This window comes from Peromyscus maniculatus, chromosome 7, assembly GCF_049852395.1.
Source record: "Peromyscus maniculatus bairdii isolate BWxNUB_F1_BW_parent chromosome 7, HU_Pman_BW_mat_3.1, whole genome shotgun sequence".
Classification (NCBI taxonomy): Eukaryota; Metazoa; Chordata; class Mammalia; order Rodentia; family Cricetidae; genus Peromyscus; species Peromyscus maniculatus.
The window spans coordinates 32,813,825-32,830,397 of NC_134858.1; the positions used below are offsets into that span (position 1 = coordinate 32,813,825).

Consider the following 16,573-nt stretch of genomic DNA (forward strand, 5'->3'; position numbering starts at 1 on the left):
GCTGGGATGCATATATCTACAGAAATTTCATACAGAAAAGCTCAAAACAAGTTCAAAATTCAGAATATTGGTTATTTTTGTTAGGAAACATGAGGGGCCTAGAATTCAGAACACAAAGAAAACAAGCATGTTAGGAATATGGTTTTCTTATTGTATTTTATATATATCAAGGTGGTAGGTGCATGAGTACGGTATCGTATCCTTTAGAGTATTTTGTATGTAACCAAAAAAAATCATAATTTAAAAATAATTTGTTTTCAGTAAGGGGACATGGTGAAAGGACCAGGGAAGACAATGGCAGCTGACCACGTTTCTGTTCTTACTGAGAATACAGGTGACACCTTCTTCCCCACTGGTTCCTGCCTGTTCAACATAGACAGGTGACACCTTGCTTCTCCCTGGGAGTACACACTGGTTCCTGCCCGTTCAACATAGACAGGTGACACCTTGCTTCTCCCTGGGAGTACACACTGGTTCCTGCCCGTTCAACATAGACAGGTGACACCTTGCTTCTCCCTGGGAGTAAACACTGGTTCCTGCCCGTTCAACATAGACAGGTGACACCTTGCTTCTCCCTGGGAGTACACACTGGTTCCTGCCCGTTCAACAGAGACAGGTGCTATGAAGCATGGGCTCTTCTAGCAGACGTCTGAGGAGGTCCTATGTGTCACAGGGTCCAGGTGAAGAAGCTGAGCCCTGCACCCTGCTAGGGTAGAACCACTGCCCGGCTGGGTTTGCATTTCAAATGACATTTGTCAGTTAGTGAAACCCAGTGTGGGGCTGGATGTGCCTCTCTTCCGGCTTTGTGAAGTGGGCTGACGTCTCTGGGAAGGAGCTACAAGTAGTGTGAGTGTGTGGGAAGGACCTGATACCCACCACCTCTTCCCGGCTTCCCTAGGCAACTGGGAAGAGCATTGACTTCTAGCTCATCAATCAGGCTCATCCCTCTTGAAGAATGGTACCTATTTACCCCAGTGCCTGTTTCTGGGGGGAAGAAGACAGCTATGTGTCAGCTTCCTGTCCAGTGAAGCAGCAGACAAGATATTGCTGACTCTCCTGATATCACAATCTCTTGACAACTCAATGACTTCCTTGTTGCCTTCCTGGGGGAGTCCCTGGCTTTCTCCTGCCCTTCTTGGGGAGTCCCCATCTTCCTCCTGGTCTCCTTGGGGGAGGTCCCCATCTTCTGCCTGGCCTTCTTTTGGAGCCCACAGTAATGGAAGCTGGCGGCAATCTGATCCCATGTCCTGTGCAGAGTGCAGCTGGCTCTGGCTCCTGAAGCCTCCTGCCATAGCTACTGGAATCCAGCACCTGGTGTGAGCTATTTCTGGCTTTTCTCCTGACAACTTCAGTGTCAACTTAGGGTTTCCAGATCTGAAAGAGACGGAAGAGAATCACAAGGCTTGTCACTGTCCCCAAACCCAGCAGCTGTTCCTCCCCGTCGGGTCCTCCCCTCTTGCTTTCCTCATAGTTTCGACCCACCCCCGCAGCATGTCCCTCCCGGACACACTACAGGCCGCAGCTGGTTTCTTTTACCTTTTTACCGTTTTTTGCAGGGCTGAGCTGACGTCACCCCCGCACAGCTGCTGGAACACACCTCTAATCCAGTTTCAGAGAGAAACCCATCACTATCACTGACACCATTTGCTAATTGATATGAATTGAGGACTCCGTTTGTGCTAGGCCCTGCCCGTTATGAATACTTGACATGTGCTCATTCTGCAGTAAGGGGGTCCTAAAGAACAGTGAAAAATCCAGGGTTCAGAGGGGCTAAGTAACATGCCCAAGTAACTCAAGTGCTAACGGGTGACGGTCTTCTCCAGAAGCTCTTTCAATTCCTGGAGCTACGGAGACTGCCTCCTAAGGTCCTGATATAGACACTGGCTGACTCTTCACCCCCTCCAGGCCCTCCTATATCTTACAGCGTATGACAGCCTCCTTGACTTGGTAAAAGCCACCATCCTGGCCTCTGCCGTCCACATAGTACATGAATCGAAGTTCCGGCGGGTAGGCGGCTCTGGTCAGGCCGGATAGCAGGGGGATGGTGCAACCCTCCGCCCCCGGGGCCTCCGTCAGGGCCTGCAGCATCTGGTACTTGCACCAGGGGTCCCGAAGGAAGCCTGGGGTGATGAGTAGCACGTGGCAGTGACTACTACTCAGTGCCTGGCATAGCTCAGAAACAATGGCGCCCCCTGGAGTTGCATCCCGAAGCTGCAGGAAGCAGCGCAGGCTGGCCTTGCTACTACTCTCCAAGTAGGAGACCAGCGCCTGGGCGGCCTCCAGGTCCTCCTCACTGTGGCATACGCAGACATCATAGTCTTTGCTCCAGCGGCCACTGCTGCTGCTGGGGTCCATGTGTGTTGGTTGCAGGGTAGGAGACAATCCTGAGCTGCGGCTCGGGTGTGAGCTGCAGCTAGGGGGTGAGCTGCGGCTTGGGGGTGGGAGACCGTCCTGTGTGGCTGTCTGTGAGCCATCACTGGGGTGGCTTTCCTGGGAGACCGGCATCTTCTTGGGCTTCTTCAACAGAGTCTGCCTGAGCCAGTCTACAGGGAGGAAAGACGGAGCTGAGATTTGCTGCCTGCAAGCTGAAGCCCCTCCCCCAAAGACAATGGGTGGGACTCTGCCAGCTTCACTTTGCCCTCTGTCCTGCTGCTAGCCTGCTGTTGGGCACACCCCTCAGGTCTTGCCTGAGAGTTCCTGCTGTCTTTAAAGGTTCTCCAATACTGAGGGAACCCGAATCCTGTCCAAGTGTTTTACCAGCCCAATTAAGAAGGGCGGCCTTAATGGAGTCGCCATGGTGAGGTAGTGTTTGTTGTGGCCTAGCTACCCAGGAGGGGTAGTTCAAGGCCAGGTTGAAAAAAACAGTGAGTTTTTTTTTAAAAAATAAAGTAAAATTGGCTGTGCATGGTGACCCATGCCTTTAATCCTGGGAGGCAGAGTTCGAGGCCAGCCTGGTCTACATAGTGAGTTTCAGGCCAGCCAGGGCTACATAGTGAGACCCTCTCTGAAAAATAAAATAAAATTTTAAATTAGAATAAAACAATTTATTGAATTATAAATTAATAATTTAATAATAAAATGAAATATAGATGGCCTTGTTCTGTTGTAGGTCATTTGATATCTGCTATCCAGAGCCCACTTGGATCGGAAGGCTCTGTAACCAGAGTAGTCAACTGCCTGTCTAAGTGGACATCTACAGATAAGTATTAATCAGGCCCAAGGCCTCACTGCAACCCTGAGAGGAGATGAACTGAGATAAGGTAAGAATGGGAAGGGCCAGGGAAGATGGGTACAGTGATATATGCCTGTAATCCCACAACTTGGGACATAGAATCGGAGGATCAGAGGTTCAGGGTCAACCTCAACTACAATGGCAAGTTCAAGGCAGCATTGGTATGGTTACTCATACTAATGAGTAATCATAAAAGAAGAAAAAGGTCCCGGGCACTGGACTGTCCTGCTGTTCAGAGGCCAAGGGCTATTAGAGCTCCCAGGTGACACAGAGCTTGGTACTTCAGAAGCCCCATGTGCCAGGCCCCAGATGTGACTGTAGACCTGCCATACTGCTTGCTCTAAGACCTTATGCAAACTGGCCTAGGTCTCCATTGCCTCAGCTATAAAATGAGTTTGTTTAGTTCCTGAAGATAAATTGTAAGTACTCCACATTATTAAAACACAGCCGTACTGGGGATTGTTTCATTTTTTCTTTCCTGTTTCCTTTCTTTGAACAGTTCTGGGAAAGGATTCAGATGACAAGACACACCATGTTCAGCATTCAGCACAATGGTTTGCAGACCAAGCAGGCCAGAAAACATGTGAAACCAAGGTCTGCCGAATCCATCCCACATCCCTTATTCCCCCCTCTCCATGACGCTCTGGGTCATCTCACCGGCAGGCAGCTCTGTCCCCAACACCAGCCTTTCTGCATCTCTCCTCTGAGTCTGGACAAGTCAGCCTTCTCACCTCCCCAGCAGACTGGGGATTACTCTCTCAGGAACCAGAGCATAACTAGGAGACAGGCTCCACTCACCAGCTATCTTGTCTCGAGGCTTCTTGGACTGTGCAGGAGAGGCTGGGACAGAGGACGATGAAGCCATAGTGCAGGCCTCCAAACTAACCCTGGGAGAGCAGGCATCGGGGGAGTGGCAGGAGGGGACAGAGCCATGGAACAGCCATCCTGCCAGGGACAGAGAATCACAAAAACCGTGCTTACCTACCTGGAAGTTCTGCTTTTCTCCTAGTCCCTAATGACGCCGTTTCTACATAGGTTCATGGGACCAGGGAAATGACGCAGATCTGTGACATGTGACCAGACTTACAAGGTACAAACTTGGTCGAGTGACTGTTCTCTGCTTCACTTGGCCAGCGGTGCGTTTGGGATCTGGGAAAACAGAGAGAAGACAGGCAGCTCTTTAGAAGGACTTCCTGTGTCCATGCTGAATTGGGAGAAGCACTGGTCATTTGGACAGGTGGATGAGTGCTAAGCAGTAGGAGTACTTGAAGCAAGTCTTACATTTCCTCTGTGTGTCTTCCCCTAACCCCATCCACCCACTCACCTAGCCCTTACCCCTCAGCTAAGGAACCAATGTCATAAAATGGTGACGGCTGCTGGCTACACACAGATTTCATGGATTTTCACCTCATGCTGACCGTGGCCTTCAACAGTCTTTCCAGGCTTTGGTGTCTCCATCTGTGATGCTGGAAACTGCAACTCAGCATTACCATGCGAATAACATGAAGGAATTTATGTAATGTACTAACAGTACCTCGTGTATAAAAAATTGTTAAGAAAGCATTGTGGATCAGTATGTTCTTATCCAGATGTGGTAGCATACACCTGTGGTCTCAGGTACACAGGAGACTGAGGCAGGTAGATTACTTGTATTTATGAGTTTAGATCAGCTTCAGAAATCTATTGAGACCCTAATCTTTTTTTGTTTGTTTGGTTGGTTTTTATGGTTTGTTTTTTGGGTTTAGCTTTGGTGCATGTCCTGGAACTTGATCTGTAGATCAGGCTGGCCTTGAATTCACAGAGATCCACCTGCCTCTGCCTCTCGAGTGCTGGGATTACAGATGTGCACCAGCAGCAGTTTTGAGACCCTATCTTAAAAGAAAACGAACAGGAGGGTGTGGTGGTACACACGTGTAATCCCAGCACTCACAGGAGGACTGCTGTGAATTCAGGCCAGCTTGGGCTAGCTACCTAGTGAGTTCCAGGCTACCTAGGGATGTATAGTGAGGCATTGTCTCCAATAATCTAGCTATGGGAGGGAACTTAGTCCTTAGTACTTCTATTTTTATTTTTTAACTTATTATTTATTTTTTTGAGACAAGGTTTCTCTGTGTACTCCTGGCTGTCTTGGGGACTCACTCTGTAAACCAGACTGGCCTAGAACTCACAGAGACCCACCTGCCTCTGCCTCCTAAGTGCTGGGATTAAGGGTGGCATTGCCTGGCAGTCCTTAGTACTTTTAAAACCCACTCCTTTTACGAGTTTATCCCTTAGTCCTAAATTATTTTAAAGTGTGTGTGTGTGTGTGTGTGTGTGTGTGTGTGTGTGTGTGTGTGTGTGAGAGAGAGAGAGAGAGAGAGAGAGAGAGAGAGAGAGAGAGATGTGCAGGCACACGGTATTCCACAGCACACCGTGGAAGACAGACGACAACTTTTGGAAGCTGGTTCCCTCCTTTCACCACAGGTTCTGGGGATCGAACTCAGGTCCCCAGGTTAGCACAGCAAGCACATTGATTCATGGAGCCACTGCCCTAGGCACGGGAGGGATATATCTGGTTTATAAGACTCAATAGTACAATGTTAATCTTCCCCAAACTGGTCTTTAGTTAGTGCTATCTCTGACTCCAGAAGGTTTTTTTTTTTTTTGGGGGGGGAGTAGGTTATGGAATTGCTTCAGAACTTGTATGAAAACTCGAAGGACCAGGAATGCACTGCTGTGCTCTCTTCACGCTCCAAGGACAGAGCGGTTCTGACTCTGGAGGTCTTTGAGCTTTGGTTTTAGGGAAAAGACTCTGTCGGGGCAGTGCCTGTTCCAATGCAGGAGAGCCCTACATTCTGGAGGAGATTGTCCAGCTGAAGGACTGGTCGAGAGCTGGGTGCGGGAGCTGGAGTGAAGACCACAGGGCTGCTTTCTGGCTTTTTACTGGATCTGTAAAAGTTCCATAACAAAAGTTCCCTCTGGGAATTCATAGAGAAACAAATCTGGTAATTAGACACACTGTCAGAGGCTTCAAATTTTTAAAAATGTAAGGGGGGAGCGGGGGGGGGGCAGCAGCGGTGGCAGTGGCAGCAGCAGCCGCGCACGCCTTTAATCCCAGCACTTGGGAGGCAGAGTCAGGGGGATCTCTGTGAGTTCAAGGCCAGCTCTGGTCTACAAAGCAAGCTACACAGAGAAACCCTGTCTCGAAAAAACAAAACAAAATAAATAAATTTAAAAAACGTTTAAGTCTGTGTTGGACATTAATAAACAAGTACCTCAGTTCAAGAAACGCACACTGCTACAGCAACAGCCATGTGGTGACTATCTTAACTGCCGGCCTGGTTAGAACGAGAAATGCCTAGAGACTAGGAAGGCACCCATGGGGTGTTTGTGAGGGTGCCCCCCGACATGATCAGAACACAGAGCGCTGATGTAATGAATGCATCAATCCCTTGATGGACTCAGAATTTGATGACATGGCTGGGAGGTGGACAGGTAGAAGGGTAGCCAAGTTGAGAAAAGCGGGTCACTGGAGGTGTGTCCTTGCAGGTTATATCTTGCCCTGTGCCCATCCTGGGTTAGACCTTGCCCTGTGCCCTTCCTGGGTTAGACCTTGCCCTGTGCCCTTCCTGGGTTAGACCTTGCCCTGTGCCCTTCCTGGGTTAGACCTTGCCCTGTGCCATTCCTGGGTTAGACCTTGCCCTGTGCCCTTCCTGGGTTAGACCTTGCCCTGTCTCCTTCCTGCATTCTCTTGGCTTCAGAGCTAGCATGACCCAAACTGTTCTGCTCCACCATACCCTCCCACTACAATGAGTTCAACGCTCTGAGGCCATGAGCGCTGTGTAGTAACTCCTCCCGTCAGTAACTCTCGAAGGTACTTGTCTGACTAACGCAGAGCAAAAAGGAGAGGGATGAGTTCTGGAGTCAGAGTGCTGAAAGAGAGAAGCAGTCAGACCACAGAGGAGGACACTCTGCGGGCCGTCCCTCCGCGGGCCGTCCCTCCGCGGGCTGTCTGTGTCGATGGGATGGATCCTCTCCGTCCTCGTGTGCTCTGGGTTTCTGACAAGCTAAGAGTGGTGGTGTCTCTGCAGTGCCTCAGACCACCGGCAGGTTTTGAAAGCCTGTTCGTGGCCAGGGGCTGCCATCTTTCTACACCTTCAGGAAACCACTCAAGGTATCTCTTCCAGGGGCTGGAGAGATGGCTCAGTGCTTAACAGAGCTTGCTGCTCCTTCAAGACAAACCCTGTTTGGTTCCCAGCTGCCATGTGGGTCACAACTGCCTGTCACGCCAGCTGTCCTCCAAGGGCACCTCTCCATACGTAGCATACACTACACAGACATGGGCACACAAATAAAACAGAATAAATCTAAAAAATAATAAATAAAAAGATGTCTTTCTCTCTGGCAGTACACATAAGATCACTCAACTCTGATACTCTCTAAAGATTTTCTCAATTTTTGTTTTAATAGAAAATGTATTGTTTGCCTTTGATACAAACTGGAGAATCACTTATTTTTTTAAAAAAACAATATTCTGAAGTTTAAGACGACATAAAAAATAATATGGGAACAAAGAAAATCACATAATATGATATTCAACTTGAATATATAGATATAAAAGTTTTATGAAGCTGGCCTGGGGGTGCAGCTAAGGGATAGACCATGCACTTAACATATATATACAAAGCCCTGCATCGATCCTTAGTACTGAAAGGAAAAAAAAAGGAAGAGAAGGAGAGTGAAGAGGAGGAGCAGGAGGAAGGAAGGAAGCAAGTTTTTTGAAATAACTTACCCTTTCACAGCACATCCTGATTTTGGGCAACTGCCTTTTTTTATTGTTTTAGAAAAAACAAAAAACAAAAAGCAAAAAAAACTAGGGCTGGCGAAGTAGCACTGAGGTAGAGTGCTTGCTCAGCAGGCACAGGTGAGGCCCGCACTGCGGAGGTAAGGCGAGGAAGAGGGGAGAGGAAGAGGAGAAGAAAAGGGAGCAGGAGGAGCATCGAGTCAACTGTTTAGCTGTTTAGCATACCCACTGGAAGCAGGGGTGGGTGTGGGGGTACGATATGCCCTTTAACTGTCATTGTGGAAAAGTGTAAGCTCAGGAAATACCAGCATCTGTGAGGATAATTGTGCAAGATGGCAGATAAGTTCCAGTAACCATACGCTTCCTGGATAAAACCTCATGTACCTTCCTTTTTCACTGTGAGTTCTTTTGCAGCCAAGGCTGGGGCGCAATCAGACATGACTTAACTTTTCCAAGACGCAGAGTGACAGTCACCACATAGCAAGTCACACACGTCAGGCAGATAAGACAATGAACCCAACCCTCCAGCTGGAAGGTCTACTCACCAGCTTTGTCTATTCTCTGATTCACCGGGACTCAAAAGAAGTCACACTTTCTTTTAAAAAACACACATAAAGCAGAATGACATGTACCTCAAAGATTCACTTTATAGAGAATGACATAGATTTCATAGAAAATTAGCAAGGAACTCCCTCAAAAAAGAACCAGCACGAGAAATGGGCATGGTGGCACATGCCCATAATCCTATTAGGGATTTAGGAAGCTGAGGCAGGAGGATCATTTCTAGTTCAAGATCAGCCTGGGCTACATAGTGAATCTCAGGCTAGCTTGGGCTAGAAATTGAAACTCCTCCTCAACAAAACAAAACAGATATTATTTATTATTATTTACACACACGAAACAATCCCCCTAGGGAAAAGCAAAGCAAAATACAAAGATACTCTTGGAGATTCTTATTGGGTGGTTTAGAAAGCCTAAGTTTTATGAGTTTTTCTAGAAAATTCTGATACATGGAAGCATTAGTCTAGATGGTCAACTTTATATATATATGCATATATACTTAATGTGATTTTTATGTGTATATGCATATATATAATATGTATATATAAACACACAAAATACACATTATATATACTTGTGTATATACATATATATGTATACATAAGTATATACATATATACATAAGTATATACATATGTATATATGTAAATATTTAAGACAGACTCTTGCTATGTAGTCTATGCTGGTTTTAAATTTGCAATCATAGAACTAGAGAGATAGCTCCAGGGTTAACAGCACTGGCTGCTTTTCCAGAAAACCCTGGTTTGATTTCAAGCACCCACATAGTAGCACACAACCATCTATAACTCCAGTTCCAGGGGATCCAAGACCCTCCTCTAGGCTCTTCTAGTACATATGTGGTATACAGACATACATGCAGGTAAAACACCCAATGCACACACAAAAAAATAAACTTTAAAAACCATAAAAATAAAATTTTGATCCTGCCTCAGCTTCCCAGGTGCTAGAGCTACTGGTGTGTGACACCACATCAGGTCTTATTTATATGAACAGTGAAAGCCTGGAAATGTAACTCAGTGAGTGATACAGTGCTTCCCTGGCATGCATGAAGCTCTAGGTTCAATCCCAAGTGCAAAAAACAACAAAAACAAAAACCTGAAAGCTGACAACAGTGGTGTATGCTTATGATCCCAGCACTAGGAAAGCTGAGGCAGGGAGATCATGAGTTTGAGGCTAGCCTGGACTACATAGAGATTTTGAGGCAAGTCTGGGGGGGGGGTCAGCAAGATGGCTCAGGTGATAAAGCTTTCTGCACAAACCTGGTGATCCGAGTTCTATCCTCGGAATCCACATAAGAGAACCGACTCCACAAAGTTGTCCTCTGGTCTCCATACACACATATGGCATGTGCACCCCCCCCCACACTACTAATACATTTCTAATTTTTATTTATTTATTTATTTTTGGTTTTTTGAGACAAGGTTTCTCTGTGTACCTTTGCACCTTTCCTGGATCTCACTCTGTAGACCAGGCTGGCCTCGAACTCACAGAGATCCACCTGGCTCTGCCTCCCTAGTGCTGGGATTAAAGGCGTGTGCCACATTTTCTAATTTTATTTTTATTTATTTATTTATTTATTTTTGGTTTTCGAGACAGTGTTTCTCTGTGTAACTTTGTGCCTTTCCTGGAACTCACTTGGTAGTCCAGGCTGGCCTCAAACTTACAGAGATCCGCCTGGCTCTGCCTCCCGAGTGCTGGGATTAAAGGCGTGTGCCACCACCACTCGGCACATTTTCTAATTTTAAAAGCAAATAAATTGCTGATATTTATAATCAGTGAAATTATTTACTTCTTTATTTTTATTTTGTGGGAGGAGTTAAGGTAGGGTCTCTTATAGTGCAGATTGGCCTCCAACTCACTCTGTAGCCTGGAGTGACTTTGAACTCCAGATCTTCCTGCCTTCACATCCCATGTGCTGGTATTACATGCATGCGCCTCCTTTCCTGGCTGGCAGTGAATAAATTAAAAGTGCCCGTCAAATTTCATGATTGTTTCTGTGAGATAAACTCCAAACTACTTTCCATACTACAATTTATAAGTTCTGAAGAATAAAAATGTCAAAAAGTATGTATCCATATGAATAAAAGCACCCACTATTTTTAACTTAGTTATAAATTTAAAGGTTTTTCTGAGTACTGTGACACATGCCTGTAATCCCAGCATTTGGAAGACTAAGGAAGGAGGATTGTGACTTCCTCAAAGGCAGGAAAATATAAATGCTTAGCTATATTTAGTCATATAGAAACACCCTACCAGCCAAACAGGAGTCACAGCATACTTAATATTGCCGGATTTTTCAAACTGATCCTTAGTATGCTTCAGTTTCTGAGTTCAAAAATATTGCCTTTGTTCTGCAAATATGTATGTGATATATACATATATACATATAGATAGATGTATAACTAAATGGTGTGTTTGTCTTGTTTTTATTTTGCTGTGGATTTTGTGTAAATATGCGGGCACTCAACATAGTTTGTGTCAGCAGCATTCAGGAGACAGAGGCAGAGGCAGGAAGATCTCTGTGTGTGTTTATGTGTTAAGGCCAGTGTGGTCTACAAAGTGAGTTCTAGACCAGTCAGGATTGCAGAATGGAAACCCTGTCTTAAAACACCAAACCAGCTGGGAGGTGGTGGTGCACAGCCTTGATCCCAGCACTTAGGAGGCAGAGGCAGGCAGATCTCTGAGTTCAAGGACAACCTGGTCTACAAAGTGAGTTCCAGGACAGCCTGGGCTACACAGAGAAACCTGTCTATAAAAACAAAACAAGGGGCTAGAGAGATGGCTCAGAGGTTAAGAGCACTGACTGTTCTTCCAGAGGTCCTGAGTTCAATTCCCAGTACCCACATGGTAGCTCACAACCATCTGTAATGAGATCTAGTGCCCTCTTCTGGTCTAGTGCCCTCTTCTGGTCATACATGCTATATACAAAATAAATAAATCTTAAAAAAAAACAAAAAACGAACAAACAAAACAAAACATGTCTTCAGATATTAGATGCCCCTTGAGCTTAAAAATGGTTCTCCCCTATCCCTCTCTTTTTTAAGTAGTGCTGGAGATATGGAATCCAGCACATGCTAAGCACTCTACCACTAGGCTACATCTCAAATCCCCAAATGAGCACTTTTAATACACGTTTAAAAAGACTTTGTGGGTAAAAGTTGTGAAAAGTACCTAAGATTTTAAAGACAACTGCTGATTTGTGTACTACCAGAGTTGTAAGGACTTCCTGCAAAGCAACAGCAGCTAAGGCAGAATGACTGACTGGGAAGGGAAAAATATAAATATATATAAAACCAGAGTGTCACTAAACAGACCTGCATCTCAACAGTCTCCTACCTCACCACCATGGTGACACTGAGGTTCCATAGAGAAAGATGATGGCCTTCTCTCCTCTTCCTCCTTATTTGGAGATAAGGTTTGTTTGACCCCCAGGCTGGCTTCCACTTGTGATGTAGCTGAGGATGGATGACATTGAGCTTCTGAACCTCTGGCCTCCACTTCTGAAGTGCTGGGATTATTGGCAGGGGCTACCAAGCCCAGTTTTATGTCACACTGGGGATCCAACCCAAGGCTTTGTGCATGCCAGGGAAGAATTCTACCAACTGAGCTACACCACCAGCCCTAGAAAGGTGCTCTTTGCAATCCATGGTATTAGGTCTACTTAGATAGTATTGTGGGGAATATTAATCTCAATCTACATCTCAAGACACACAAACTAATTTTTTTTTCCCCCGAGACAGGGTTTCTCTGTGTAGCTTTACGCCTTTCCTGGAACTCACTTGATAGCCCAGGCTGGCCTTGAACTCACAGAGATCTGCCTGGCTCTGCCTCCTGAGTGCTGGGATTAAAGGCATGTACCACCACCGCCAGGCTAAAATTTTAAATGGGTATTAGAGATAGCTGTGACTAGCAAGACAATAAAGATCTTATAGGAAAACATAACATGATTTCTGACTTTGGAGTAGACAAAGAAAAGAAATTTTTTGAGACATGGTCTCACTCTGTAGAGGGTGGCCTAGAACTCAGAATGTAGGCCAGGTTGGTCTCAAACTCACAGCAATCCTCCTGAGTGCTGAAAGTACAGGTGAGAACCATTATGTCTGGCTTTAAAAAAAAATTCAAATGTGATACAGTATAAGGGGAAAATGATAAATTGGAAAACATTAACATGTAAGGCTCAGTTGCCTTTGGCCTACTGGCTATGGGTGGGATAGGACCTCTGTTGGTCTTTTCTGTGTCGAACACACAGATTGCAAGCCCAGCGCCGCTTTGAGATCTTTGGCAGCAGTTAACTCTGCAGCTCACACATGATTGATCCTGTATGATAATGAGTATTCAGAGACGGGTAATTCCTGGGGGGCACTCACCAACCTAAGACAGAGCACCTGTGTGGCCTGGGCAGGCGTCTCCATGACGGGTAAGGTGACCTGCTGACGTCCCACGCAACCTAAGTCAGAAGCTCATTTTTTAGTAAATGGGGGACCTGTGGGGCCCTGGCCCCTCCCCCCCCTTTGGGTAACTGTTGCCTTGCTTGTTGACCTTGACCTTGATATTCTCTCTATGCTAATTTCCTGCCAGGTTCCACCTTCCTGAATGCTTAAGGGAAGTTCCTTGTCTGTGTATCCTGCATAATGGGCGTTAACAGCTTAGAGGCAAGATTGTAAAACATCAGTAGCAAACTTCTGCCCTCCCGGGTTCTCCCATTGTGCTGTAAGCCCATATTATTTAAGACCTCCTCCCTCCATAAAAGGCATTCAGCATTTAAAAAAAAAAAAAAAAAAAAAAAGCCAGCTGCAGAAAGGAGGGGCTTGGACCTGCCTCAACTGAGTGTACCAGGCTGGCTGACACCCCATGGGAGACGTTGCCTTGGAGGAGGTGGGAATGAGGGGTGGATTGTGGGGGAGGACTGGGGGATGGGAGGAGGGAGGACAGGGGAATCTGTGGTTGGTATGTAAAATGAATAGAAAATACTTTAATAAAATTTTTTTTGTTTAAAAAAATTCAAATGTGATACAGTCTGTATAAGGGGAAAATGATAAATTGGAAAACATTAACGTGAAGACTTTTGCCCCAAAGATATTGTTAGGAAAGTGAGGAGGGCAATCTACTGAGACGTATCTAACAAATGCCTTAAACCCCAAATATTTCAAGAACTCACATAAACTGCTAAGAGACACAAATGGGGAGGAGAAGACTTGAACAGTCATTTTACAGAAAGGATATTCAAATGACCAGCAGACAGAAAGATGCTCGGTTTACCAGTCCTCACAGAAATGCAAATTGAAACCTCGGGGCATCAAAGCTGTGCAGTCAGCAGAATGAACAGCTACAGGCTGGACACTGGCTGATAAGGACAGAAGGGAGGGAGCACACACCCCGCTGCTGGGAGTGTGGGGCTAACCTGGGCTGGCCTTGAACTTACCTCCTCTCTCCTCCACCACAGAGTGCTGAGATTACAGGTGTCTGCGGTGGTACCCAGGAAGCACAACTTTTTTTTTTTTTTTTAACTTAAAAAAAAGTTAATGTGTCTGGATGTTTTGCTGTGTGTATGTCTATGTACCCCTTTCATGGCAGGAGCCTGCAGAGGCCAGAAGATCGAATCATCTGGAACTGGAGTTACAGATGTTTGAGAGCCACCACGGAGGTGCTGAAGATCGAACCAGGGTCCTCTGGAAGAGCACCCCGTGCTCTTAATCACTGAGCCTTTGCTCTAGCCCCAAGCACAACTATTTTGGAAAGCTGCTGCACCCTATATAATCAAACCAAGCAAACGCACAGAAGTCACACTACTCAAAATAAGCCAAAGATGAAAACAAGCACGTCCTTCAGTAAAACGGGTAAACAACACACAGTCCATCTTTTTGCAGAACATTATACGTCAATGAGCATACATAGACTTACTGTTCTGGATGCAGGTTACACAAGCAAGCCTGTGAAAAGCGGTTTGGCGGGACTCAGGGTCTGTGCACTTTTCCATATGTTCGTTATGTATTGTTTCTTAAAGTCTGGAAACAAAGCAGGCAAGGTTCCCTAAAGCCTGAAAACAAAGCAGGCAAGGTTTCCTCTGAGTCATTCCCGAGTAAGTCTGTCAGCTGGAGCACTCCCTACTTCCCTCTCTAGTTGGCACTTCTCGGGTGTCTAGATTACCTGCCGCCCCGTGGACCTAAGGACCGCACTGTTCCTACTCCCCGTGTCCCTTTAGTTCTTGGCACGGTAGTCGTCCCTGGTAGACGCCCATTAAGGGACCGTGGTAGCAACGCCCAGTCGGTTCTTAACCCTAAATAAGGTGACATTCTTACAGAACACTGCCACAGAGTCAAACCCAAGAGCAGGGGCCAGGTTGAGACCAGAGCAGAGATTGCCAGGAGCCCGAGAGAGCCTCCGGACGCGGCCAGGCTGCGGAAGCCCTTGCCATACTAACAGCCCCGCGCCGGCTCGGGTGCCACAGGAAGGGGGCGGCTTTCCGGGGAGTGCTGGACCGCGGGTTGGAAGGGGCGGGGCAGGGAAGCGGTGTCCCGGGAAAGGGCCCGACCCCCGGGGCCCGGCCGCCCACCGCCCCGGCGCCCGCTCACCTGCGCGACCCCGCGCTGCGGGCTGCAGGCTCGCCCGGGAAGTGCCCGCTCCCCGGCTTCCGGAAGCTCCTAGGTCGCCGCCCTCCTGCCCGCACCAGCCGCCCTCCTGCCCGCGCCCGCCCGCCCGCTCTCCTGCAGGACCCTAGGGGGCGCTCGCCCGCCCGCGTCGCTCAGACTGCCTGGCCGCCTCCACGCTTAGGCTAAAGCTCCTCACTGTGAAGCCCTGAGCCCGTTTGTCCCCTCTGAGGGCAAGGGAACCGGGAGAAAACTCCTCCAGCAAGGGAGGCGCAGGAAAATGAGGCATTTTACCAAAGGTCTCTCAAGGTAGGTTAAGAGGTACAAATGATTCAGGCCAGCCCTCGGGAGGGGGTTCCTTTTAATGTTGATGCCCACAGGCTGGAATCAGTCTTGCCAATCCCTCAAAGCAGGGATTCCCGGATGGGCATTCAACTGCAGTTTCGAGGGTACCAAAATAACTGCAAAAAGGGTGGTTAGGCAAGATGTTGACAAGTCCTGATGAAATACTTAAGTCCTTTGTCCCCACTTCCTAGAGTTCTTGCTGTGAGCTTTGTGAAGCTCCAAGGGAAAGGGTTATTAAAATGCCCACCTGAGGCCGGGCAATGGGGGCACACGCCTTTAGTCCCAGCGCTGGAGAGGCAGAGACAGGCGGATCTCTGAGTTCCAGGACAGCCAGGGCTGTTACACAAAGAAACAAACAAAGCCATCCTGAAAACGACTCACAAGAAATCTGGCAGGTGGGAGGAGTTTAATGGACTGGTGTAAAGTCTTCTCTCTGCTCTAGTCTGATTTCTTTTTCTCTCCAGCCAGCCTAACGGGTGACAGAGGGAGGCGGTTTATACTGGGGGGCCGGGGCCAGCGGGTGGAGTCTGTTCATGCATGATCTTTCTAGGTTTACTTAGCAAAATACATCCTCTGGCTGCTGGTGTTGTAAGAGATGACTATTCATAAGGAGAGGACTGTCAACAAGAGTTCCTGGGAAGAGTTCCTGGGAAGAAGCTGTGTCTGCAAAGACAGATTGATTAGAATTGCAGTGATGTGGAGAGGTTGGCATGTTGCCTGTCCAGAGGCTAATCATCTTATCTCAGCTCGTGTTAGCCCCCTGAATAGCCATTCCTGGAGCAAACCCCTAGCTGCCCAAGAACTAAGCTAAGGATGTCATCAGATAACATCTGAGGCAAACTTCCCCCATCTTGCTGTAACCACCTCTCTGATGGACCCACTAATGTATTTTAAACTTGGCTTGATTTATGAATTTGTTGTGCAAGTTTAAAACTTTGTGAAGCGCCGGGCAGTGGTGTTGCAGGCCTTTTAATCCCAGCACTCAGGAGGGAGAGCCAGATGGATCTCTGTGAATTCCAGGACTGCCGGTCTACAGAGCGAGAA

General features: G+C 47.2%; 1 protein-coding gene across 5 annotated transcripts; it reads right to left on the minus strand.

Annotated features, from left to right (window-relative positions):
- Positions 1 to 327: 327 nt before the first annotated feature.
- Tirap (TIR domain containing adaptor protein) lies at positions 328 to 15,303 on the minus strand. 5 transcript variants are annotated; one of them, XM_076575980.1, is made up of 6 exons: positions 15,170 to 15,300; positions 14,499 to 14,602; positions 4,320 to 4,381; positions 4,031 to 4,177; positions 1,923 to 2,543; positions 328 to 1,374 (listed from the first exon to the last, which is right to left on the minus strand). In XM_076575980.1, exons 4-6 carry the CDS (start codon positions 4,095 to 4,097, stop codon positions 1,355 to 1,357), a joined length of 708 nt encoding a protein of 235 aa, XP_076432095.1. In that variant the 5' UTR covers positions 4,098 to 4,177; positions 4,320 to 4,381; positions 14,499 to 14,602; positions 15,170 to 15,300; the 3' UTR covers positions 328 to 1,354. The 5 variants fall into 5 exon arrangements, with proteins under 5 accessions (XP_076432095.1, XP_076432094.1, XP_076432096.1 ...); XM_076575979.1 differs by having other exon boundaries at positions 14,499 to 14,634; positions 15,170 to 15,261; XM_076575981.1 differs by lacking the exon at positions 15,170 to 15,300 and adding an exon at positions 14,897 to 15,057.
- Positions 15,304 to 16,573: the final 1,270 nt, after the last annotated feature.

Bases quoted from the DNA above. Each gene is read 5' to 3' on its own strand.
- Tirap (XM_076575980.1), bottom strand. From the start codon at position 4,097: ATGGCTTCATCGTCCTCTGTCCCAGCCTCTCCTGCACAGTCCAAGAAG. The intron at 2,544-4,030 runs GTGAGTGGAGCC...TCCTCCCTGTAG, and splicing joins GCCTCGAGACAAGATAGCTG to ACTGGCTCAGGCAGACTCTG. The intron at 1,375-1,922 runs GTAAGATATAGG...CGTCTCTTTCAG, and splicing joins CAAGGAGGCTGTCATACGCT to ATCTGGAAACCCTAAGTTGA.